A 23508-nucleotide genomic window follows, 5' to 3' on the forward strand; every position below is an offset into this window, starting at 1 on the left:
TCATAGCTATATGATAATGCACTGGCATGTTGTAAGGTGGCATAGCATTTGAAATGTCTGGTGCACTATTTTATAATCTATGTCAGTTATGACATCATAATTCAGGATCACATGGGCTATACCTACAGAAAAGGATTAGGGCCACATGGGAAAACATGTATTAAGGGTGGACAATTGTTCGGCATCATGGCGTATCGGGGTCTCATTAAGCCACTTGTTAGAAATCGTCTGTTTTTACTTGGAACTTTGACCCTCATGCTGATATATCGGCTGCGCAGGACACTAAGGGTCACAATAGACACAAAAGCATGTTGGCTTACATACTGCAAGATGCAACCGGATGACTTACTATGTATTGGGACATACAAAATATTTTTTCTGGCATAATAAACAGTGGTATTATGGATATTCGAGCGCACTTACAGTCTAGCGCTATGGGGAATGGCACATGCAAAGTGTAACTGGTGCTGCAATGTCGGAGGGTTACGGCAGACAGCACTAGAAATAAAGGGATGGTGTCCACTCAGGGGCTCTTGGGTTGCACATGGCCTGATTTGGGGTATGCTCGTGCACCAGCCAGTGAGCTAAGTGCAGACTAGATTTTACTGTGCATGCATTGTACGCAATGATGTGAGGCATGACATCCCCTCTTTTAACTCTCCTTGGTTTGAGGACTCATTCCTGCAGCACTCTGTATTATAGTTACAGACTGTAGACTGTATAATGAATGTTAAGCAGTATTAGCCCACCTGGCTCTGGCATGGTTTCCAGTTTTTAACAATAGGCTATACTGTTGGTATCACTCAAAAACAAGGTATAGACAGAACCAAACGCAATTTACTTATTTGATGATTTCATATATTATTTCTCATTTTAAACACGGGACGGCAACATTATGAGCAAATATCCTTGTAGTGTCCCTCTGGCCCGAGCATGTAGGTCAGGTAAACACACCTTACGTCCCAGCAGCATTGCGGCGGACACCAAGCATTACTGTTTCATCTATTGATACTTTATGTGGCGTTTGTGTTGAGAAACATGTTGCACGTTGTAGCTGACATTTCCACATTCCATAGCCTCTTTTGCCGTAGCTTCATGAAATGTCTTAAATAAGATGTACAGAAGTATTTCCCCCAGAGGGTTTAACGTGGTGACGCAAGAAAAGAGATTAACAGGAAAAACGTATTTCACTTTCGATCGCTAATGACAGCTATTCTACTTTTTCAACCAACATGTCTCTACATCCGGTCTGCAGAGGATGTGTTTCATTTATCCACCGTGAGCTGCTGAGTAAGTGTTTAACGCTCCTCGGAGGAGGTAACGTCTTGCTTCTCCGTGAATCAAACTCACCCTCGCGTGTCTCGGAAATGCCCAAAAGAGTTGTGCCCTCCCCTCTGGGGGAGGAGACGACGAAACCTGAACTAGTGACTCTGATGTTGCTGCTATAACTTCAGCGAAGGTGCAACGAGGATCCACATCAACAGCTCTGTCAGAGCAGCACATCTACTGAGAAATGCAAAGGTAGGGAGACAAACACACTCGCCTATGTAGGATATTATCAGTATGTTTCTTACTTTGTTTTGTTGTGAGTGGATTGCATGCGTTATGGAGTAGTCAGTTCCCTGTGAAACCTGCTGTGTAGATGAAGATTAAAAATCCTTTTGTATAATTTGCTGAATAAGTCTAGTGTGTGCATGTGTATTGCTTGGCCAGACTATGTTGAGGATTACAGTGTGCTGTGGGTAGTTCATTTCCTTTTAACTGTCGGAACATTGAAACTGACTGACAGTGTCATGTTTCCTCTCAGCCTTCCCAAGCCTCAGTTTGCCAGCTGGCTCATAGAGCAGGTGGAGACGGGCCAGTATACGGGCCTCCGCTATGAGGGCCAAAACAAGTTCAGAGTCCCCTGGAAGCACAACTCCAGGAAGGACTGCAATGATGAAGACAGTAAAATATTCCGGGTAGGTTTAACTGCCTCTGTTAAACTTCTCTGCTGTTCTAGTCGATTGCTTTGTTGACATCTGTCTGACACAACTGTAGTAATACTAGTAATGTTTTTTTAAAGGTATAATACTGTGCCAGAAACATGCCTCATAAGACATGACATGTCATTAGAGATTCCTTCACGTCATTCCTGGCACAGTGCTTAAGTATGGCAGGTGATGACAGTGGCAATTATAGCATTGCAGTTAACAGTGGTGGCACTTCCACTTCCCTTGAGTCAAAGTGGAAGCACAGTATCAGTACCACAGTGAAAGTGGTTAGAAAAACTCTATTCTATGTTTTTTTTAAATGGCAGGACATCCCCTTTTTGTGTACATGTGGACTGCAGAGTGTATTTAAACTTCTCCTGGTTCACAGGCATGGGCGGTAGTAAGTGGAAAAATCAACGAGTTCCCCAACGACAAGGCCAGGTGGAAAACCAACTTCCGATGCGCTCTGAACAACCTCTCCGTGCGCTTCAAGATGACAAGGGACAATTCCAAGAATTCGGACGACCCTCATAAAATCTATGAGATTATCAACACCGAGTGTAAGACGATAGTCACTTAAGCCAAGCCTTCTACTTCCACTGTTTTTTGAAGTTGAATGCCAATGAAAGTGTGTCTGTTTTCTTTGTCTGCAGACAACTATGAAAGTCTGCCAACACAAGACTCCCAGGAGGATTCTGTCATGACTCCAGATATCTATAACTCTCCCATCGAGTACTTTCCCTCAGGAAACGAGGTGCCGTATTGCCTAGAGCGCACTTTCACTTCTCTGTTAATTGGTTTCATATCACAATGATTTTCCTTCAATACTTACATGCATAAATATGCTTTATGCCTCTCTTTTTTTTTCTCCAAACAGCATAATCTACTTAACAATTTCATGGCCTTGGACCTTGGCAGCAAGACATCAGGTACATGGTCATATGCAAAGGGAATACCATAAATGTTATGGCAGAACATCCTCTCTACCTGCTAATGATTTCCCATGGTTTATAATGAGGTTGAATGTTCTTTAATCTGCTTTTTATTGCCTTTAATAGAGGAGCAGCTGTGGGCAGCTGTCCCTGGAAGCTATTCTGTGGCTGCTGAGAACCACCCACAGCCTTTACCAGACCAGCCTTCTTACTGTGAGGGTACGTTCAGCCAAATTAAATCAAATTCCTTTATTGAAACGCTCTACTGGAAAGAAATGTTTCCAATTTATTATCTGTAAATAAGTGATCATGTTTTTGTTGTTGTTATTTTCCAGTGAATCCTCCACCAGTCCTAAATTCACCTCTGCAGCAGCAGCCCAGTATATATGACCTGGAGGTCTCTATCCACTACAGGAAAAGGGAAATGCTAAAGGTCACATTGACCACCGCCCTTCTCCAGCTCCACTACCAGCAGGAGGCCCCGGGGCCCAATGTCCATCATATCTGCTTTCCCTCAACAGACAGTCTGCTGGACCACAAACAGGTACATGATCAGCTGGACAATTTGTGTGACCTAATTTAAGAAAAACTCCTCCATAACTACTGAATGAAAACCATCTTTTAGCACATTACTGCTTTTCTTTCTGTTACCACACTTGTGGACCAGTGGGAGAGTGTGAACCTTTTGGCAGGAATGTGCATCATCTCAGTGGCGTGTAGATGCACAAGAACCAACAAAACTGGAGACCCACTCATAGAAACATTGCTCTTTAGCACTGCTAGTGGTCAGAAACTCCACAGGGTACATTTAAGTGATTGTAATATGTGCCAGTCTAATTTTATTTTTAAGAAAGGCTTGCATCTTCACCATGCAGCGTGTTCATTTGAGCATTAACCGGAGGAACAAGTTTCAAAAAGGTGTCTGATAAGTGTATGGTTTGCTCCTCTACAAATAACTTTGATCAGCTTGAAGTCAGAATTTGGATTTTGTGTTAGCCCAAGAGCTTCTTTTGACACTCAACACAGCTTTTCAACATGAAATATAGAAATCCATTAAAAGAGAAAAAAATAGCAAATATTTAGGGTGGAATGTTCCCATAAGTTTATATACAATACACTGCTGTACATCCTCAGTGTGCCAAAGGTTTTTTTAATATTTTTTTTTTATGTAAAAGTTTTTCTAATCACAACTTTCTGTACAACAGGTTGAGTTTACCAACCGCATCCTTGACAGCATCCAGAGGGGTCTATTCCTGGAGGTACGTGACACTGGTATCTATGCCTGGAGGCAGGACAGGTGCCACGTGTTTGCCAGCACCAGTGACCCCAGTGTGGCTCACCCAGACCCAAGCAAGCTGCCCCAGAACACCATGGTGGAGCTCCTGAGCTTTGAGAAGTATGTAAACGGTAGGTGTGGATCTCTTGCTCATTTGAACACAATTAGGACTTATTACATACAATTTATGTGAAGACGATATAACTTTGCACTGTGAAAGTAATAAATTGGGTTCTGTTTCAGAACTGAAGCAGTTTAAAGAGAACAACGGCGGCTCTCCTGATTACACCATCAACATGTGCTTTGGAGAGAAGTTTCCTGATGGAAAACCTTTGGAGAAGAAGCTCATCGTAGTCAAGGTTACCTTCTTTCCTATTTTCCCTGACTTTCACCTCGATACAGTTTTTGAGATAATCTCACTTCAGTTGTGCATTTTTTTTAAAAGCTGTAAAATGTGTCACTTTGTCCATGTAGGTGGTCCCTTTGATCTGTCGACACTTTCATGAGATGGCCCAGATGGAAGGGGCCTCGTCTCTTCACAGCGCTAACGTCAGCCTACAGATCTCAAACAGCCTCTACGATCTTATCAGCTCTGTCTTTGGTGTGCCGATGGTTGAAGAGCCAGCCCGGGCTGCTGCACCTTTTCTACCTCTGTCCTGAAGTTTTATCTCTCACTTGATGGGGGCGATTTCAACTACCACTGTTCTCTTACTCAAAGCTTTGCTAAAAAGTAGCCAGACTGATGACCTGTTGCAATTAGTATTGCATAGTGGGCCATTGTTTAGCCACCCTCCTTCTTCGGATTATCTCCTGTTGACATAAACTTTAGGCTAAAAGCTGACATTTTTATCACTACATAAGTAGAAATGAACTCATCCACTAAAAGTTAGTGGGTTAGGGGTCTTACTCAACTCAAAGGCCAATGGCCTTGCCTAAGAATTAACTTGTAACTGTCAAATCATCATAAAATGTATGGTTCAATTGATGTATGCTAATGAGGGTAAATCCTGTGGTAAAATTTATGTTTGTGCTTTTTTGATCACATATTTATGAGCCTGTAAAATGCAAATGAAAGTAAAGCTAAATATTGAATGTGGAACTTTTTTTTATAGGTCATGCAGTCATTGACTGCAATATATATATATATATATATCTATGTTTGTGGTGAATTGTTGTGCACTTCAGAATTTAACCGTTTTTATACTCTGCTGGTCATTTTTGCACTTTTCAAACTGAATAAACCTAACCTGACCTTGAATGTGATCTCAGATCATTACTGCTGTGCTGCCATATATGACTCCAACATGCTGGGAGGTAAAATATAGATCACTTAACACCATTTTAGTGTAGAATCGACACACACACACACACACACACACACACACACACACACACACACACACACACACACACACACACACACACACACACACACACACACACACACACACACACACACACACACACACACACAAAATGGAAGACAAAGATATTCTTTCATTCAAATTGTGTCCCTGAAAAGAAAACACAAAAAGTGACTGTTTTCAGTCTATGGGGAACAATTAGGAGATTACAGGCATCACTATACATCACTATAATTCTCATAGTTTATCTTCAGATGTTACCACTTCATGTCCCAGATCCTTAAAAACAAAATATGACACAAGGACAGAATGCAGGTAAATGTATTAAACTGAGACAAAACCCTGTTTATCATCAGTGATTTATTATCATTTGTTTTCCCTCTTAGAAACACCTGGCCTGTCTGATCAAATGAAAAAGTAAAATACATTCAGATAAACATGAGCACCTGTTTTTGTAGTTCTCTACTACTCCTCTTTATAAAGTCGAATTAAACGTAAAAACAAGGGAACTCCAACCACCGACCTAATCCGTCGTTACAGTTGGCAAACAAACTACTATAGACAACAAAATGGTGGACATGTTCCTCCTGAACATTTGTGTTAAAGAAAGCGATGCAGTGAAGCATATCGCCAAGAGTTAGCATAAGACACAATGGAAAAGCAGTCATAACTAGGCTGTAATTAAGTACTGCAGGTGAACACCGAGAAGATTCCTTTAATGTTCCCAACTAAAGGGCGTGTTTATTTCCATCATATTGACCGTGGAAAATGCTGCATGTAGTGAGATGTTCCGTTGTTTTTATGATATTTAGACTATATATTGAGCTCACAAAACCAGGATATTGAGCAATTAAAATTTGCTTAATACTTATTAATATACATTAAATACAAAATTAAAAAACTGAAGTTGAAATGTTTGTGTACATGAGAGCACCAGGTAAGACAGTGACAAAATATGTACATTAACATTTTTGCAAGATAATGGGGACTGCAACTCAGCCGTTGAGACAGGAAGTCGGTATTATTCGCCTTTTCACTCCAAAATAAAATGTATACTACCTACTGTATTCTAGAGCTGTAGTCTCCATTGTTTAAATACAGAATGCCCAAAAACAAATTTAATATATTTTTTGCAGATGTTGCAAATATTATTATTGCCATTTATTTATCTATTACAAAAACAAGATATTTCTTGGTTCTCCAAAACCTGGTTTTCTACATTTGAGTAATGTATTGAAAAACAGATAACGATGAGATTCAAAGGTTTGTTCTGAACATAAGAGGAGGAGGAGGAGTCGTTTCACACTGCTGAGCAGTATTGGCCTGTAGTATGCTGGACTAGCTTTAGCTCAATAGACACATCAGAAATGTGAAAGACGGATAACAGAGGCTTTAAAATACAAAACACAATCCAACCAACTCTATAAACTTCTCGAACAAATCATTTATGTCATTCGCAGCAGGCAGAATGTCAGAACACAGATGACAGGAACATATAAGTGGATATATCAAATCTATATTATTTACAACCAAATCTAAAATTGTTCAATCATTCTACTGATAAATGTTCTACAAAAATTGCATAACAGTGCTATTCCTTAATGAGACAAACGTCTCAAATATGCATACTTTGCATATTTTAATACCTCTTCTTAACCAACAAAAAAGATTTGCCACTGATAAATACCCCTTCACTCCCAAAAAACAATAAACAGCCACATGAAGGTAAAAGCCCACGCTGCATCCTCCCAGTGGACAAAGCTACCTGATTTATCACTCCATGGGAGGGGCTTTGAGGTTTGCCTCTTTAAGGCACAACTTCAAGGTCTCCCATTAAGTTTGTGAGCTGTACTACACAAGGAGACCAGTTCTTGGCAGTGGCGGTCCAAACACCAGAGATCAGCAGGTGCAGCTCAAGTGATCAACAAAAAGAAGGTTTGTCCTCAAACTTCAGTTAAGATAGAAATCTCGGCATTATAGAAAATGTTCCATCTCGAAGCTTTGAGCAAATCTTACTCAACCGTTTAGAATGGGTTTGAGATCACACCCAGTGGTAGGACACAAAGTAAAACATATGGATACGTGTTTGCAGTGGTTGAAGCCGTCCTTGCCATTAATGTATGCCTCCTCATGGGCTGTCAGAGGTTCTCTCAGCCTCCTGTCCTAAGTCCTCTCCTCTCTTGTGTTTCCTAGCATGTTTGTATTTGTCCACGTATGCCTTGACCAGAACGCCCACCTTCACTGGGTTGATCTCCCCACTCTTGCTGTGGCACACCTGATGACCAGGGACACAAGTTAATTACATGTCAATTCAACTGATGAAATGCCAGAGTTAATTACTATTCAGACTTTAAGTTGATGGCCGGCGACAAAACTTTCAGCACCGTGGCAACATTTCTGCACCCACCTTCTGCACGGCTTTGCGTAGAATCTCTTTGTATTCGTCCTTGTCGATGTCTCTCCTCTGGTAGAACGGCTTGATGGCAAGCTTCACCTCTTCTATAGCTCTCTCCTGCATGTGCAGCTTCTTCAAATACTGATGGCAGGAGCAAAACATCAGAAATGTCATGATAGTTTCCACAAATATTAGGAATACTATTAAGTAGTAGTAGGAGTCATATGTGTTTACAAAACTCCTTGACAGTTCAAAGCTGAAACATTCAAAAGCCAGGTTCACCTGGTCTTTCCTCGCCAAATCCCCTTCCTCTCCTTGTTCCCCTTCAGAGGTGGAGGAGGAAGTGAGCGGACCAGCAGCAGCCCTCTTGGAGGGGTGACCGACAGCTCCAGTGATTTCCTGTTAAAGTCGAGGGAGATTGTGTGGATGAAAAGAGAATGACAAGACTAAAAGATTACGCAAGGAAAAAAATAAATATAAAAGATAGATTAGGTAATTGCAGGCTGCAACTAACTATTTCAAATTTTGTGTTAATAAAAAGTCCTACAACCCATTGGCGATGTATCCAAATAATAATTGTTTTATATTTCAGTCCAAAATCATCAAATGTGTCAACAGCTTTGATTTTCAGAGGATGGCTTTTACTTTCGTTTAGTCTGAAAACACTTCAGTATCAGTATTAGTTTCGACCACATGACTACACAGAGAATACATTTTACTTCTTCTAGATAAACACTGCCACCCTCTGGTCATGTAACCACATTAAACGCTCCATGTCTAGTAGGCAGAAATGTTGAGTTAACCCTGCAGTAACGTTTGCCTCCATCCTACCTGACCGGATGTCTGGACTGTTGAAGATGGTCTGCGAGCTCCTTCCTGCTTCAGCTTCATTTTATACAGAGAGAGCTCTATGCAAGACAACATTCAGAAAACAACATAAAGTTATCCATGTGTTAGCAAAGATCTACAATCACCTTTTACATCTCAACTCTTTTATTTTCAGTACAAAAACTGGTGTGGAGCGATCAAGCAGCAACACTTACTGCTTGCGGATTTCTGTGGCTGAGGCCCCTCAGGCTCCTGTATATTCCAGGTAACCCTTTTGACTTGAGTCTTGGATTTGGCTCCCACTACAGTCGATACCCGTTCATTCTTCTCCTCTTCTACTTCCGTCTCTTGTTTGACGGACGCGCCGCTTTCCTCTGTGCGCTCAGACTTCACGTAGTCCAGGTTGTCCAGCATTACGTCGACATTAAAGTCGTCATCGGAGTCGGAGGGTTGCTGAACTTCCTGCTTTACGGGGACAGTCGACCCCAAGGTGTCTGGTGGTTCTCTGGAGGGCATTAACTCTAAATAAGACTGAGTGGCTGAATCCTGGAGACTGTCTGCTGCACCGGGTGTAGTCGTTGTTGAAAATGAGGTGGCAGGGTTAAAGTGGCATAATTCTGGGGAACTTGGCTCGGATTTAATTATGGGGAATTCACAAATCTCAGTCTTGATTTCAAACGTCTCGGTCTTGATTTCAAACGTCTCGGTCTTGATGGGGTCGTCTTCCTTTCCCTCCTCATCTATGCTTTTGGCTTCCATTGAAGAATGAATGTCAGTTTCTTCTTTCTTAATTTGTTTCGTAAGAGAAAAAGAATCTTCAAACATATCAAGAGATGGTTGTTTTTCTTTCTTAATTTCTTTTTCAGTCTTCATCTCTTTCACCATTTCTGCTGCTGTGGCCTGGCTGTCTGTCATGGGGTCTTTGCCTTTCTTTCTAAGTTCAGAGGTGGCAATCTTCTGTTTATTCACCGTGGCAGCTTTGTCCTCTTTGAGGGAGCTTCGGCTGATATCCTTCTCTTTTTGTTTCTTGCCCTGTAACAGTTTTGTGTCTTTAGAGGACGAAACACAGGACCCTGAAGTCTTCTGAAAACTCTTGGATGACGATCCTTCTTCTTTCCTTTTCTCTCTTGAGCTGGATCTAGACCTGTGTCTCCTCTTGTCCTTTGACCGTGACTCCACCTCGTCTCTGGAGGAGAGAGACGGTTGTTGCACTTGCGTGTGGTCTTTCCTCCTTTCCCTGGATCTGGATCGGGAGTTTGAGCGAGAGCGGCCATGTCTCTTGTCCGTTGACACCCGTCTTCTATCGCAGTCTCTCTCTCTGCCGTCATATCTCTCCTTGCTCCTTGGTTTCTGCTTCTTCCTCATTGAACGCTCTTTGCTGCTAGAGCTGGAACCAGACCTGAAAGTAATGACCGACAAAACCCTTAACTGAAGAAAACTACTTGGTTCTCATTAAAAAATCTCGACAACAAAGAGACAGTTACTAAACAGTTGATACCAGGAATATTGGAAGTAGTATTACATATTTACCTAGATCGCCTGTCTTTGGATCTGGATCTGGATCTGGACCGCCGTCTCTTTCCACGAGTCTTATCTGGGGAATTGCACTGAGAGCTTTCTGAAGTTGAGTGTGGCCTCCTCGTCCTCTCTCTGGAGCTCGACCGCCTTGAGCTCCTTCCTCTGTCCTTCTCCTTCCGTCGGCCTCCCTGGACTGAGGCACGATGGTCTCCTCTCCCGTCTCTGTCCGTCTCTGAACTGCTACAGCGTTTCTCCTTTGACCCTTGGGAGGTCTTCTTCTTCTTATGGCCCGAATCTTTTGACGCAGGAGAAAATTTGGAATCTGATTTAGTTTCTGGCCTTTGCCTCTTGTTGGTGGGGATGGAGCTAGATGCCGATGAATTGTTCTTACAGTCAGGGGGAGCGCTGTTGGTAGTTTCAACACTCCGTCCACTCTCCTCCTCTAGAGTCTCTCTCTCCGTTTTTAAACGATCCAGACTGTGTTGAACAGCTGGTGTGTTGTCTGCTTTCTCTGACTTCACACTTTGTAGGCTGTGACCAAACCTTTCATATTCCCCCGTTTTAACTAACCCTGGCTCGTTCTTAACTTGGCAAGTGGCAAGTGATGAAGTTTGTTTCTCAGTCTTAGTGTCTATTAATCTAGATTCTTTTTCTACCTTGACCTTTTCCTCTGAGCATCTGACCTTCTGTGATGTGGTTTCCTGAGTGCCATCTCTCCTTGGTTCTTCCTGTGAGACCTCAATCTCCTGCGTTTCAGCTTTCACAGTAACCAGGTCCTGCTTGCTTTTTACGAGACTCTTTTTGTTGCGTAAACTAGGAGGCTTCCCCTCAAGTGTGGCATGTCGGGAGCTACCACGCAGGCTGGTGCTCTCAGCTTCATCGTCTGAGCTGCTAGACTCTGACAGGGTGGGATCAAAAGGATCATAGATACTATTACTGTCTTCTTCCTTACTGACCAGCATACGCGATGCCAGGAGCATCTGTTTATCCCTGTGCACCTGTCTCTTTTTTACTTCATCTTCCTTTTTACTCCGAGGTGTTTGCACACTGCCTCCAGCAGCAGAGGACGACGGGCTGCTCAGCTGCCTTGACTGCCAGGAGTTCCCACTGGAGTTAATACGGAAGCTCACTGCTGACGAAGAGGAGGAAGATGGGGAATACCGTGGTTGGCTAGCAGAAGAGCCCATAGGGGTCGAAGAAGAGGAGAATGAGTTGGAGAAGGTTGAGGACGAGCCGGCTCCATCAGGCCTTTGCCTCGGAGCCTGACCGTCAGCCCGGCCCTTTTTCTGGTCTACGCTTTGCTGCCTTCCCTTGTCCCCAGCAAAGCTGTTCATGCCCATCTCTGGCACGCGGTGACCATTACTACTGCTGCCACCTTGACCACTGCCATCATGTGCGATACCACCGCTCTCCCTTTTTATTTTTGGTATCCTCGGAAGCACCGACACATCTACCCACATGGGCTTTGTAGGGGCCTTTTTAGGTTGGGACTGTGATGAGGCCCCTCCCTTGCTCTTGTAGGTGGAGTCGAGCGTTAAGTGGGTGGATGAGGAGGGGCTGGGGTCTCTAACTCCACTGGTTCTCTGGTGACCAGGAGGGTGTGTGGGTCTGACTGGAGGAGGTGGCTGCAACCTGGGATGACCTCTGTGTGGTAAATCAGAATGGGGAGATGGATGGATGTGGCTGGCTGAGCAGGGCATGTGGGGGGGCAAGCGAGAGGAGCTCTGGGAGAGAGGTCTGGTCATAGACCTGTGGGAGGATCCTGGTAGGTCTCCGGTGGGGTGCAGAGACGGAGAACTGTCTCCTTGATTCGGTGACATCACCGGGCTGATCTGGGTGCTGACATCTCCTGAGCTACTGCTATTGCTGCAGCTTGGATTCAACGCAGATGGCATCACTGTAACACAAACGATTTACAAAAGATAAACACACTTAAAGAGTAGAATGATTAAGCTTTTTTTGCTTTGCTCGACAGATTACACTGACTTACACATTGTGCACTGTGATTATTTAGAGTAACATGTGCCAGTGTTGGGGGGGGGGGGGGGAATCAGGAAATGGGAAACAGTCACAGTTAGCTGAGAGTGAGTGAGGAATAACTCATTCCATAGTTTACATTTTGATGTTGACTAACTTGATCTGCATTTTACATAAAGCACTAAGGTTGATGTCATTTATATAAAAAAAAAAGAAAAAAAAAAGATTGTTTAAAAATTAAATTAAATAAATTAGAAAAGGTACTAACTAAATAAAAAGAAAAAAGAGAAGAAATAGAAATAAATAAGCGAGGTGTGCAGTGTTTGGATTCATTTCAAGCGATCTTTGCAGGATGTTTTAGTTTAATATTATTAGTTATCTAAGTTCATTTGAAGTTGTTTGATATTCAAAAGCTGGATATTTCAAAAGGAACTATTATTTTGATAAGAATCTCTTGTCCTCTGTTAGTCTCACAAACCACCAAGTGTCTTCAATCCAACAGCTAGAACACATTTAATTTAATCTTACTGGTTACATTTTGTGTTTAAAAATGTGCCACACACACTTACTTGGCTTTATAGCTTTAAGGGAACCATCCCGATTAATAACGACATCAGAGCTGTCCATCAAGAGGACACTCTGTCCCGATAGGATGCTGCCCAGGAGGTCGGGCACAGGAGCCGCCTCTGATTGGTGCACATTCATACCTCTCCTGGTAAAGCAAAGCAAACCTTTAATTAGATCAACCATATTTCTTTAGTATTCATTTAGCTAGATGCCATCTTGATCACCAAGACTGAGACAGCCAAGTACTTTACTAAGTAATTATGATTTGTAACTTGATCCACATTAGTAGTCTTTGGAATTGTTGTTTAATAATTTAGGTTTTTAATCTGCTCATTAGTTGTGGTTCTTATCTTAACTGATTACATTTTGTTTTTATGTCAAAGCATAAAACCACCTTCACATTCAGCAGATTTAGACTGCCATAAACTAACATGTCATAAAAAGCAAGGTACTAAGAAATATTCTCTTATCAAGTGATGCACATTGCTTACAATCATTTCGACCAATCAACGTTGGATGATTTCTGGATCATTGTAGCTAACATTGAGGGCATTTAACAACCCTGCATTCTAATACCATGCTACAGTAAAGTCTTGGTCATACTCGGGATTGATAAGCATCAACATGTTACTCAGTTAGCTATAAATATGGAAAGTTCCCAATCAGAACCGGTTCTGGATAACCAACCATTACACTTCATGTTACCTGGACAGGCTTGCAGTGACTGGTCGAGCTACAGGCTGGTGAGAGCGAAGAGCGGAGCGAGAGATCCCTCGTCTCTTGGCCTCCAGCAGCAATGTAACGCGGGCCTGCTGTCCTTCCTCCTCACTGGTCAAATCAATACTGTAAGGCACAATTATTTAATAATAATAATTATTAACATTGTATATGCTCAGCTACATACAAACACAAACAGAGAAATATACAGATAATGAGAAAAAAGAGTCAGGACCACTAGACCAGTAGGTGAGTGGCACTAGCAACCACCTCTATTCATTACATGCTTATTATACAATATTAAACACACAAGATATTTGAATTTGGTATTTGGGTCAGCACTGCAATATGCACAAGTCTTCTTACCGATCCAGAAATGGATCCAGGTCGAATGGCTCTCCATAGATAGAGAGGGATGCTGCACCTATGTCAGCACGCATGCTGCTTAGCGTTTGCTCTGACGGCCGATACACAGTAGGAAGCGAGGAGCTCTTCTTGTCCTTTACAATTTTGAGATTATTAGCAATACGGCTTCGAGGAGTGGCTGCCTTCTTCAACATCTAGTGGGAAAACATAGGCAGTGTTTATCTAGAGAGAACAGCATCTTACAACTACAAGATCAATAAATTGATTAGGTATTATTAATTATTTATAGGAAGCAATTATTATAAATAATCTTAATTCATTACTCATGGTTCACATTCGGTGATTCATCGAGTGAAATATTTAAAACCAAATCATGTAAATCTCAAGACTGAGACTGACTCACCAGCTTTCTTCTGGATTTAGTCCGTCTCACTTTCCGTCTCCTCCTCTTGACTCCTGTACCGGTTTTAGCAGAAGACGTCTTCCTTCTTCTTACCTTTCTGCGCCTCCCTGCACAGTCGAGTTATCCCACATCACAAACATCAGGATTTTGGCCTCACAGCTATCTCTTGCTTTTCCTTCCACTACATATGTTCATGTGTGTGGATGTGATTATGTTAACTATCAGAAAACTGTTGTGAATTTGTATGTGTGCACTGACTTACCGGTGTTACGCCTGCTGCTAGAAGGGACGCGAGGTGTTAAGTCCCGTATATACACGGCCGTGTTGAGCCCAGACACCACAGCATTAATAGTATCATCCAGCCAATTGGACTGAATCAGATACGTGGGAGCCAACTAGGAAGATAAAGTTTGCATTACTCCACTAGTTCCCTTTCACAAACCTTTGCTGCCTCAACACAACTCCTAAACACATGCGCCGCTCCTTAAACACAAGCATTTCAGTCACCAATCAAACAACAAATGTCAAAACCACATGCCACCATTTCTGCTGTCAGCAGCACTAAAGTACATCACCCAAACGCACAACTCAATGAGTCATACATGCCATCAGTAACTACATCTACACAACAACAAACCTTGCAGAACATCAAGACATTTCTGCGATATTCAGCCCGCATATACGCTGTGGAAGTTAAGTTAGAAAGTAAGCCAAGACTGAAGCGTCACGCCTCATGCCAAACCTGGGACGTGCGTGCCTGTGTGATGCGATGTCGGTTGACATTAGCTCGAACCCTCTCACTCTGCTGAGTTCGGGCGATGGCTCTGGTGGGACCTGCAGCACCGGACTGGAGGCGACTGGTGGCAGGGCGGGCAGTAGACGGTAGGCTCTCTGTATCACTCACATCTTCAGCTGAACCCCCTGAGACAAAAGGATTGAAACGTCTGACTTGTAAAAAAAAAAGTCCAAAATATTGTTTGAGGAAGTTTTTTAGAACTGCGAATAACTTAAAGGCGTACTTGAGTGACGATTGCTGGCTTCACACTCAGGGCAGAACCATTCCTCCACTGGAACAGAGTCAAGAGGTGGCGTGAGACACTCCATGTGATACCTATGGAACAAAAAAGGCATAACAAATGTATCTGATGATAAGAAATCAAACAAAAAGCTGTAATAAAGGCTGAATAAAAGCTGACTCTGAAAACAATAAGACAGGGTTAACAATATCTATCTCACCCAGAATCACAGCCATCGCAGAGCAAGAGACGGTCCTCCCGGTCACTGCCCCCACAGACCTCACAGCTGGTCTGCTCCAGGTCCAGATCTATTATTTCCTCGAGCCCCTCCTTCACAGGCTTTTGTACTGTGATCTAAAAAGGAAGCAGACATCAAACCCCACGTAAACAATCAGCCCACACAACATGATGTATTAAGCGTAAACTGGTTTAATAGATGTTCCAGAAGTTATGCTACCAAGACTGAATGCACTCACCATTTTCTTCACTTTGCCTCCATAACATTTTCTTAGGTATATGCTGTTGAAGGCAATACGGTCTACGGGACACGAGTTTGCATTCTAAATAGCAGAGAACAAAAAATGTTATTGAGCTTCCTCGACCACAGATGCTTCTTCAGTGCAGAGTATTTACTGTTAATCAAATGATACAAGGTGCTCTCTAACAAAGGGCTTTCTCCTCAGGCTCATACCACATTATGCGAGACCCACCTTGGCCCATGCAAGGATGCAGTCAAGACAGAAGTAGTGCTCGCAGCTCTCTGGCGTTGCAACAGGCTGGCTGCTGAATGAGTTCAGGCAGATGGGACACTTTTCCGTGTCCTCATCCGAGCTCATCCCTGCAAGATCAACAGAGGTTCCCCCGAAAGCTCCATCCTCAGCCTTAGCATCTCCCTCCTCGTCCTCATCTGATAAAAGTGGGAAGAAATCTATTGTGAATGTACTAAACATACTACACTGAAAGAGGTTATTTCAGCACATAGTAACACAGAACAAAAAGTAGTACTGATATACTTCACGCCTTAAGTGTGTAGTATATTGCAGAAGCTTATTTTTCCTATTTCAACGCCTAGAGGAAAACCAAAGGCTTTTTACGTTTGTTGAAGCAATTTATCATATTGTTCTTTAAGTTATAACTTGTATCGCTTAAACCTAAACCTTGGCGGATGCCACAGGCAACCACTGAAGAGGTGGAGGAAGTACCGGCACCTCGCACAGAGACATAAGTAGGTATTGAAACATAGCTAGGTCATATGTTCTAATCTTCATTGTTTTATTCTAGGGGTGTTAAGTTAGTTAGCATAACTGTTGTTCCCGTATATAGTAAGGTAGAACAAACCTCTGAAGACGGACACAAACTCATGCATCCAGGTGCTAGTCACCTCATGCATGAGTGGTTCTCTACTGCGCGTTAAGTACATGGACCAGAAGACCAGCGGGAGGTTCTAACATGTTTCTGGTATGAGTGACTCCACTCACTCAAGGGGAGAAATGTGGGAGAAAAATGTATTTGTGACTAGAAATATATTTGTGTAAAATCAATCATATGAAATGTATTCCTGTATATTCACATTCATACAGTGATATTGGCCTGCATCATTGTCATATGTTAACTCACATCACTGAGGCAGGGTGATTGTGCTCTTGTGGCCTATTGTGAAGTTATTTTTATTTATTTATTTATTTATTTATTACACTATATTTATCCTGTTGAGGGGGAAATTCTTCTCTGCATTTGACCCATCCCTGTACCGGGGACAGTGTCTTGCTCAAGGACACTTCGACTCAGCTAACGTCCCAGCCAAGGATCAAACTGCCAACCCTCCGGTTCCCAGACAACCCTCTTAGCCTAGTGAGCTAGTCGCCCCCCACAAGTTAGTTGACTTGTATACTTTGTGATGCAAATAAATCTACGTGAACTGAAGGAAATCCAATCTCTTGTGTTCTGTGGGTGTTCGTTAATGAGTAATAGTGAGATCTGTGGTGTCTCACCACGAGTCAGATAGATAACAGTTACTGAGCCAGCCGTGAGGTGTTAAGTTTTAACAAAAGTCATAAAGTCGAAGAAGCTCAACCACTACACGTTACAAAAAAAATCAATGTGTGGGTTGAATCTAAAAATTTGAGACTTTAGCGTTTTGTAATTACAAAAATCGTAATCAGTGCAACAAGTTGAGCAAAGACTAATAAGGCTATATGATGATCTTGTAAAAAGCCTGTCACTCTTACCATCCTCATCCTCATCCTCATCCTCCTCCTCCTCCTCCTCCTCCTCTCCATCTAGATGACGCTCCTGTTCTTCCTCACCACTGTCAGATTCTCCCTCCTCAGACTCCTCTTCACCACTGTCCGAGTCATCTAAGACGAACACAAACGCACAAGGTGTTAAAAACGTTTGGGTATGTTTGGCATTGTACTCTGAAATACTCTTTCTTTATTCAGCTCATTGTCTTAAACATAAACATGTTACACAAGTTACCTGAGATGGCCCACAGCGCAGCCCTTTTTCCTTTGCTGTGGGACGCGCTGCGGTTGATCAGCTCATCTTGGCTGTCATCTTCATCCATGGCTGACCATCAGAAAAACTGCCCAACAACTCCTGACAGCTTTGCTTTAACAGGAATCCTTCAAAGATGGACCAGAATTGCAGATAGTGTTTACATAACAGAAAATGACAATTTTTCTTGTGTACAAATGTTCAACGATTATCACACAAATGGGTCTGATAGATTCTCATTAAGATTTAAGTGTGGAGGTTGCATGTAGCCTAAGCCAGTCTACTCACTGCTTATTAAGTGGCAGGAGATGAAGGAAAGACATTCAACCACAATGACAAGTTGATGTGTTTTCCAGAGTCCTTGAGCAGTGAGGGGAAATGATCATCAAGAATGTGCTCTTACTGGTCTACACTGGTATCTATGACTACAGTGAACAGCCAAAGACATTCTTACTAACCACGAGTGACACTTGGGAGCTCCTGTGTAGCTCAGAAACTACAAAACAGCAGCTTTAAATTACTCGATTTTTGAAACTAATTTGTATTGTTTGTAGACAAATAGGAAATGGCCACCTAACATCAGCTTGTTGGCTAGCATCAACCTGCAGATTGTGCTATAGCTACATTTGTAAACAAAGAAGAAAGCTCAGCACCAAACAGATCGTTTCGTCTATGCCTCGGATACACTATGCATGCAGTGTGTATGTAGATATATATATTAAAGATATTTGCACTGACAATAATATGGGACTAACCTGTAACGCCGTTCTTAAAGAACAAATGATGCTAGCAAGTAACATTAGCCTCAGTGTAGCGTGTTAGCTAGCCTCACAATAGCTAAATTTAGCGAACGTCAACTACAAGCACCTTCGGACTCTGCACCCAAAAGCACTCAGTTTGTGGGGTAACGTAAACGTTAATGTAGCGTTACAAAATTCTTCATTTAACCCTCATGACTGCAGTGTCCTATTCGATCATTTAATATTACTTTAAACCTACCCTACTCAGTAATTTGCGGTATAATTTGAAGTCTCCACGGTTGTTGACTGACACCACCGGCTGGCTAAAGACGGAAAAGGCAGAGTGCACTCTGTGACTCTTAAAGAGACAGTACTCGTTTAAGTGAGATGAGTCGTATCGACACAGTAGGCTGCACGTGAATAGATATAATAGACACAATATTTATATATATATTAGTGTGTGTATATTACAGTTTGTCCAATCACATTAAAGGCAGTTATTTTAATACACGAGCTAACACGAGATAACACATTTAAAATGTTCTGTGGAGCTAGTTTTAGAGTATAGGCTGATATTTTAAATTTAAAAAAGTATTCAAATTATTAATTTTAGTTCACTTGTCATTTATATACTGTGAACTACAATTAATATGATCTGAAAGACTTCTGAATGGGATTTTAAATGCCCACCCTGTGTATTCTAGAATTGTAAACAGTAACACAAGTAAACCACACAAACAAACTCGCAAAAGCATGGAATCAAATGACGGTAACAACTTTTACACAACTGGCCTTGATTGCAGTAGGCCTGCATAGCCTGTAGTTATGAAGTACACGTGACACTAATTAGAGCATGGTGGTCAATCTAAAAGTGTGCAGGGGTAATAAGTGACACGGAGACGATCTGTGTTAAGGATACATTTTTTATGTGTTAATGATTATACATTTTGGCATAGTTATATTTTACACATAGCTCCTAACCTTAACTTCATACTAAAAATAACATATAATGTATATCTTACGTTGATAAATATATTGCAGTGACGAGGTCACTACAATGATTATTCCAGGGCAGTCAGTGGCCTACAGAAAATAAGGGCCGCTGTCGCCCCCTGGCGGTCACTCTGATTTGGTAAACCCAGCAGGTTACATAACGTAATGTAATCCTGATTTGCTACTTTATGTCATGGGGTTATGTGTATCCTGGCTGTGAATAATCCCACAGGGGTTTTACAGTCAAAAACTGTCCAGAAGAAAGCTCTAGAATACACCAATCTAAACCACAAAAGTTGTTTGATATTATAAAGAAAAAGAAAAGAAAACATGGAAAGAACATAATGTTCCAGCTGATAAGGTGAAAAGGGGGTCACATACGTGAAATTGTTGCATACATCTAAAAATGAGTTGTGTTTGTTGTTATTGTTGTTGTTTTTACAATTAATCATGACGATAATTGTTGTGGATAATAATACTATAATATCCATGGTATGATAATGCAATTTCCTAAGTGAGTAATGGAGTACAATGGTATTAAAGTTCCCAATCCAACTAACTTTTTTCATGTGTTGTTGAAATTCTAAGGTTAAAGAAATTCAAATCTGAATTGTAGTTCCAAATCGCCTTTATGCTGTACAATGTGCTAATGTCGTGGAGTCCTAACTCTCCGTTAATAATTGTGTTCCTCCACCACCACCTCCTCCTCTTCCTCCTCCACCTCGTCATCATCAGTTCAGACTGTCATGCTGCATCCTTGGTACGTGCACATCCACACTCCGTTCATGGCAACACTGTACATAAGCAAGCCGAGTTCAACCACTTCACACTGTAGGGGTAGGGGCGACCTTTGTCAAACCGGCTTAGAGTGCGCCTATCCCGCCCCCAGTAGCAGCTGTAGCATCACATGTCATCTATTTAAAGGTAAAGAAAACTGTGTCACGTTCCTGGTTGCAAAAAATAATCGGCGAGGACAGGAAACTGTTAACAACAGAATGGTTTATTCCTAATGTACGACGTGCAGAACTGAACGCGCCGCACCCCAACTATAACTCACCGAGTCAACTGAACCTGCTGGCCTCATCACGCCCACCTCCGTGAGATTGATATTCGTCGATTATCTAAAATAGGTGGGCCGTTCAGCTTCAACGCGGCCGCCCATTGGCTGTGCGCGACGCCAGTTTCTTTCTAATTTCCATAACCAGGTCGGGTTGCAGATGCAGGGGAGTGGGCAGGGTAGGAGTAGTGCAAGTGAACTGAACTTCTGTGTCGGTGTGAGCAATACTATATCATCAAAATGCACCTAACTTTAACCATGCACAGTGATTTCTTTTAGAGGAAAAATAATTCGGATGTTTTGATTGATAGTTGGTTGGGTCCTGTCGGCGGAAATGAAATGTTTTTTTTCTTTTACAATTAATACAAAAGAAAACTTGGGTTCTGGTAAGTAGCTCCCTTTATCTGCTTTATTCTTTATTCTATATGGGCTGGGTGAATAGGCCACATCGAACAGACCATTGACGTTAGATATATACTTTCTATTTACATTTTTTTTTTTACACTTGTCAGATTTAATTACTTATTATTTTAGAACTTTTTCATTACAAATGGAAAGCATTTTAATGTATTTCGGTAGCTAAATACATAAAGTGAACCAGCTTTAAATTAAAATGACGTATAGGCTACAGTTTGTTACAGTGTTAGGACAATTAGTGATTGAAAAGATTTATAAAATATTTGAATTGTTCGATAATTTGGTGTTGTATACATTCATTTAGATAGCGTGATTTTATAAACATGAATGATGTTAAATACCACTAATCTCCTCACTGCGTGTTGACTATGTATGTCTGATATATTACTGTTTTATTACACCACTGTCTGTGTTACTCCACAGATTGTGTGTGCGCTCATGGTTATTGATATCTGAGATCTAAAAGCAGGTAAGCCACTGACTAACGCACATTGTGCCAGTTGCCAGTTCCACTGTGCGTGTGACAGCGGCTAACCTGGTTTTGGGAACACTTCTCATTCTTGGCTCGTCCAAGACCAGCCACAGCCGGACCAGACAAACCCCTACATCTGCAAGCAGTCCCCCTCTTGATCATGTCTCGTGCACATTGCTGGGACAGGCCTGCTCAACACGACTGCCCGCCCAGCGGTCTCCATGTGTAGTGTAGCATATACTTCCTCCTATATGTTCACATACTGTTCCTTATTTAGGGCCAGTGGCTTTGCAATGCCTCTTATAGAGCCGACCTCTCCAATGCCGCCTATACTGTCAAGACTATTGGTGAGTGTTGTATTTCAGTTTCTTTTTTGGCTTTGCGGGTTAGACATGATCATCATCCCCATAGTTCCCATTTTAAGGTCAGAAGAGGTTCATTGGGGGGCCCTCCAGCAAAAAAATAGCATAATACTATAAAAACTTTGTTTTAGAAAATACAGTAATGTGTCCACCCCTTTACAGTAGAAGAAGTTTTCCAGTTATTTAAAAAATGTGTCGCAAGTAATAAAATCCCAGTCAATTGTATCCAAGCATTATGTGCCATGTTTTTTTATCCGTCAAGTGAAAGTAAAGTTTCTACTCAAATCAATTGTGGCATCATTTTGTCTTTCTGTTTTACTATGTAAGGCATTTCTTGGTGTCAGTGAGGTTGTTTCATTCCCATCAGTGCATAATGACTCACTGTGACACAGAGGAATAGATAAGTGCAGCATGTCAGACTCATTAACTTGTGGCCCCCCCATTCATCATCATAACGTGGACGTGCAGATGCTCACTCTCGTCAAACAACAAGAAGGTCCTTTCCCAGACACCCGCTGCCTTTTCTAAATGTGCATCGGTCAGTTTTCATACAAACGTTCAGCTTTGCCACCCCCTTTTGCATTCATCCGACTCCTCCTAAAGTAGATTAGGTGCCGTTGTATGAGCAATAATAATTCCCTCACCGTGGTGTCCCAAAACATCATGATAATCTGTCAATGTCCCGTTTACGAGATTGGAGTCTTCTGGGTTTAGATTTGAAGTGGGTGTGGTTGGATGTATTTCACTTTGTAGGATAACAGGGGAAAAAATACAACACAGGTCCAAGTTTTTTTTCCCAACTTTATAAGGATCATTACTTTCAAGGAGAAGGTAGTAGGTTTGAAATACAAAGAGAAAGACTTTATATTTTGACTTCACGAGTATGTGCAGTGTCCTTCATGTCCACAGGTAGGTGTCAGTGTTGCACCATGCTGTGGTCTTGCTCAGACAGTGGGAACTAAACAGCTTATCTAACCCCTGCCAGGCCAGACAGCCTAAATCTTCTCAGTAAAATCCAATTCTACATAATTAATCATAACATCTAAAGCGAACATGTCACATGCTCGTCAAGCATGAACAACAAGGGTACAAAGTGGAAATGATTGATACAAAATTAGATTTTCTTATTTCAATTTGTGTATATATTTTTAAATGGAAAGAAAATATGTGGCTGCTTGGAATTTTACCTGGCAAGTCAGGCCAGATGAGAGTATTTATAGAAATCAGCAGGGTTTCACTCCGGGGTTAGCCAGAGCGCAAGGAAGCTCACGTCACTCAGTGTGAAACTGCCAGCATATTTACTCTCCAGGGTAAACAAACAGGAAAGGGGAGGGGGACAAAAGTGTTGTGCAGAAGCCCAACTTTGTGCAACCGTGTGTTTATTCCATCATGCCAGGGTTCGATTTGACGGCAAATGACAAATTACAGAAAATAACTAAACAATGACTTGTTTTGTTGCCAGCATTTTAAAGAAAAGAGAGATAGAGAGAAAACACATCGAATCAGAATTTTCCCAGATGTCCTTTAGTGCTAAAAAAAGACACCATTTCTTACTAATAGTAATAAATACACAATAGACTATCAACAATGTGTATTTACAATTAAAAACATCTATGGTCAGCTCTCACAAAGGATGCTA

General features: G+C 41.8%; 2 protein-coding genes and 1 long non-coding RNA gene across 6 annotated transcripts; 2 read left to right on the forward strand and 1 right to left on the reverse strand.

Moving 5' to 3' along the window:
• The first annotated feature begins 1424 nt into the window (after positions 1-1424).
• Positions 1425-5439, forward strand: irf7 (interferon regulatory factor 7). 2 transcript variants are annotated; one of them, XM_068723645.1, is made up of 10 exons: positions 1425-1521; positions 1808-1961; positions 2362-2533; positions 2627-2727; positions 2851-2902; positions 3032-3124; positions 3241-3449; positions 4111-4312; positions 4425-4540; positions 4656-5439. In XM_068723645.1, the coding sequence occupies exons 1-10, from the start codon at positions 1514-1516 to the stop codon at positions 4839-4841; spliced, it is 1293 nt and encodes a 430-aa protein (XP_068579746.1). In that variant the 5' UTR covers positions 1425-1513; the 3' UTR covers positions 4842-5439. The 2 variants fall into 2 exon arrangements, with proteins under 2 accessions (XP_068579746.1, XP_068579745.1); XM_068723644.1 differs by lacking the exon at positions 1425-1521 and having other exon boundaries at positions 1794-1961.
• Positions 5440-5885: 446 nt separating this feature from the next.
• On the reverse strand, positions 5886-18892 carry phrf1 (PHD and ring finger domains 1). Of its 3 annotated transcripts, none has more exons than XM_068722910.1 (19): positions 18828-18892; positions 17811-17956; positions 17561-17689; positions 16043-16239; positions 15809-15892; positions 15553-15686; positions 15336-15427; positions 15059-15237; positions 14579-14711; positions 14317-14423; positions 13914-14107; positions 13536-13673; positions 12833-12975; positions 10299-12183; positions 8984-10167; positions 8772-8848; positions 8223-8339; positions 7953-8081; positions 5886-7820 (listed from the first exon to the last, which is right to left on the reverse strand). In XM_068722910.1, the coding sequence occupies exons 2-19, from the start codon at positions 17896-17898 to the stop codon at positions 7674-7676; spliced, it is 5157 nt and encodes a 1718-aa protein (XP_068579011.1). In that variant the 5' UTR covers positions 17899-17956; positions 18828-18892; the 3' UTR covers positions 5886-7673. The 3 variants fall into 3 exon arrangements, with proteins under 3 accessions (XP_068579011.1, XP_068579012.1, XP_068579013.1); XM_068722911.1 differs by having other exon boundaries at positions 18584-18876; XM_068722912.1 differs by lacking the exon at positions 18828-18892 and adding an exon at positions 18117-18353.
• Positions 18893-20823: 1931 nt separating this feature from the next.
• LOC137881453 (uncharacterized) lies at positions 20824-22158 on the forward strand. The gene is made up of 2 exons (XR_011103864.1): positions 20824-21004; positions 21459-22158. It is a non-coding gene; the product is annotated as an uncharacterized lncRNA (long non-coding RNA).
• Positions 22159-23508: the final 1350 nt, after the last annotated feature.

This window comes from Cebidichthys violaceus, unplaced genomic scaffold (assembly GCF_023349555.1).
Source record: "Cebidichthys violaceus isolate CVI_PGR_0920_01 unplaced genomic scaffold, fCebVio1.0.p SCAF_3, whole genome shotgun sequence".
In the NCBI taxonomy this organism is placed as follows: Eukaryota; Metazoa; Chordata; class Actinopteri; order Perciformes; family Stichaeidae; genus Cebidichthys; species Cebidichthys violaceus.

Bases quoted from the DNA above. Each gene is read 5' to 3' on its own strand.
- irf7 (XM_068723644.1), top strand. From the start codon at position 1,794: ATGTTTCCTCTCAGCCTTCCCAAGCCTCAGTTTGCCAGCTGGCTCATA. The intron at 2,534-2,626 runs GTAAGACGATAG...CTTTGTCTGCAG, and splicing joins TGAGATTATCAACACCGAGT to ACAACTATGAAAGTCTGCCA. The intron at 2,728-2,850 runs GTGCCGTATTGC...TTCTCCAAACAG, and splicing joins ACTTTCCCTCAGGAAACGAG to CATAATCTACTTAACAATTT.
- phrf1 (XM_068722910.1), bottom strand. From the start codon at position 17,898: ATGGATGAAGATGACAGCCAAGATGAGCTGATCAACCGCAGCGCGTCC. The intron at 17,690-17,810 runs GTAACTTGTGTA...TGTTCGTCTTAG, and splicing joins TGCGCTGTGGGCCATCTCAG to ATGACTCGGACAGTGGTGAA. The intron at 8,082-8,222 runs GTGAACCTGGCT...TCCTGCCATCAG, and splicing joins ATTTGGCGAGGAAAGACCAG to TATTTGAAGAAGCTGCACAT.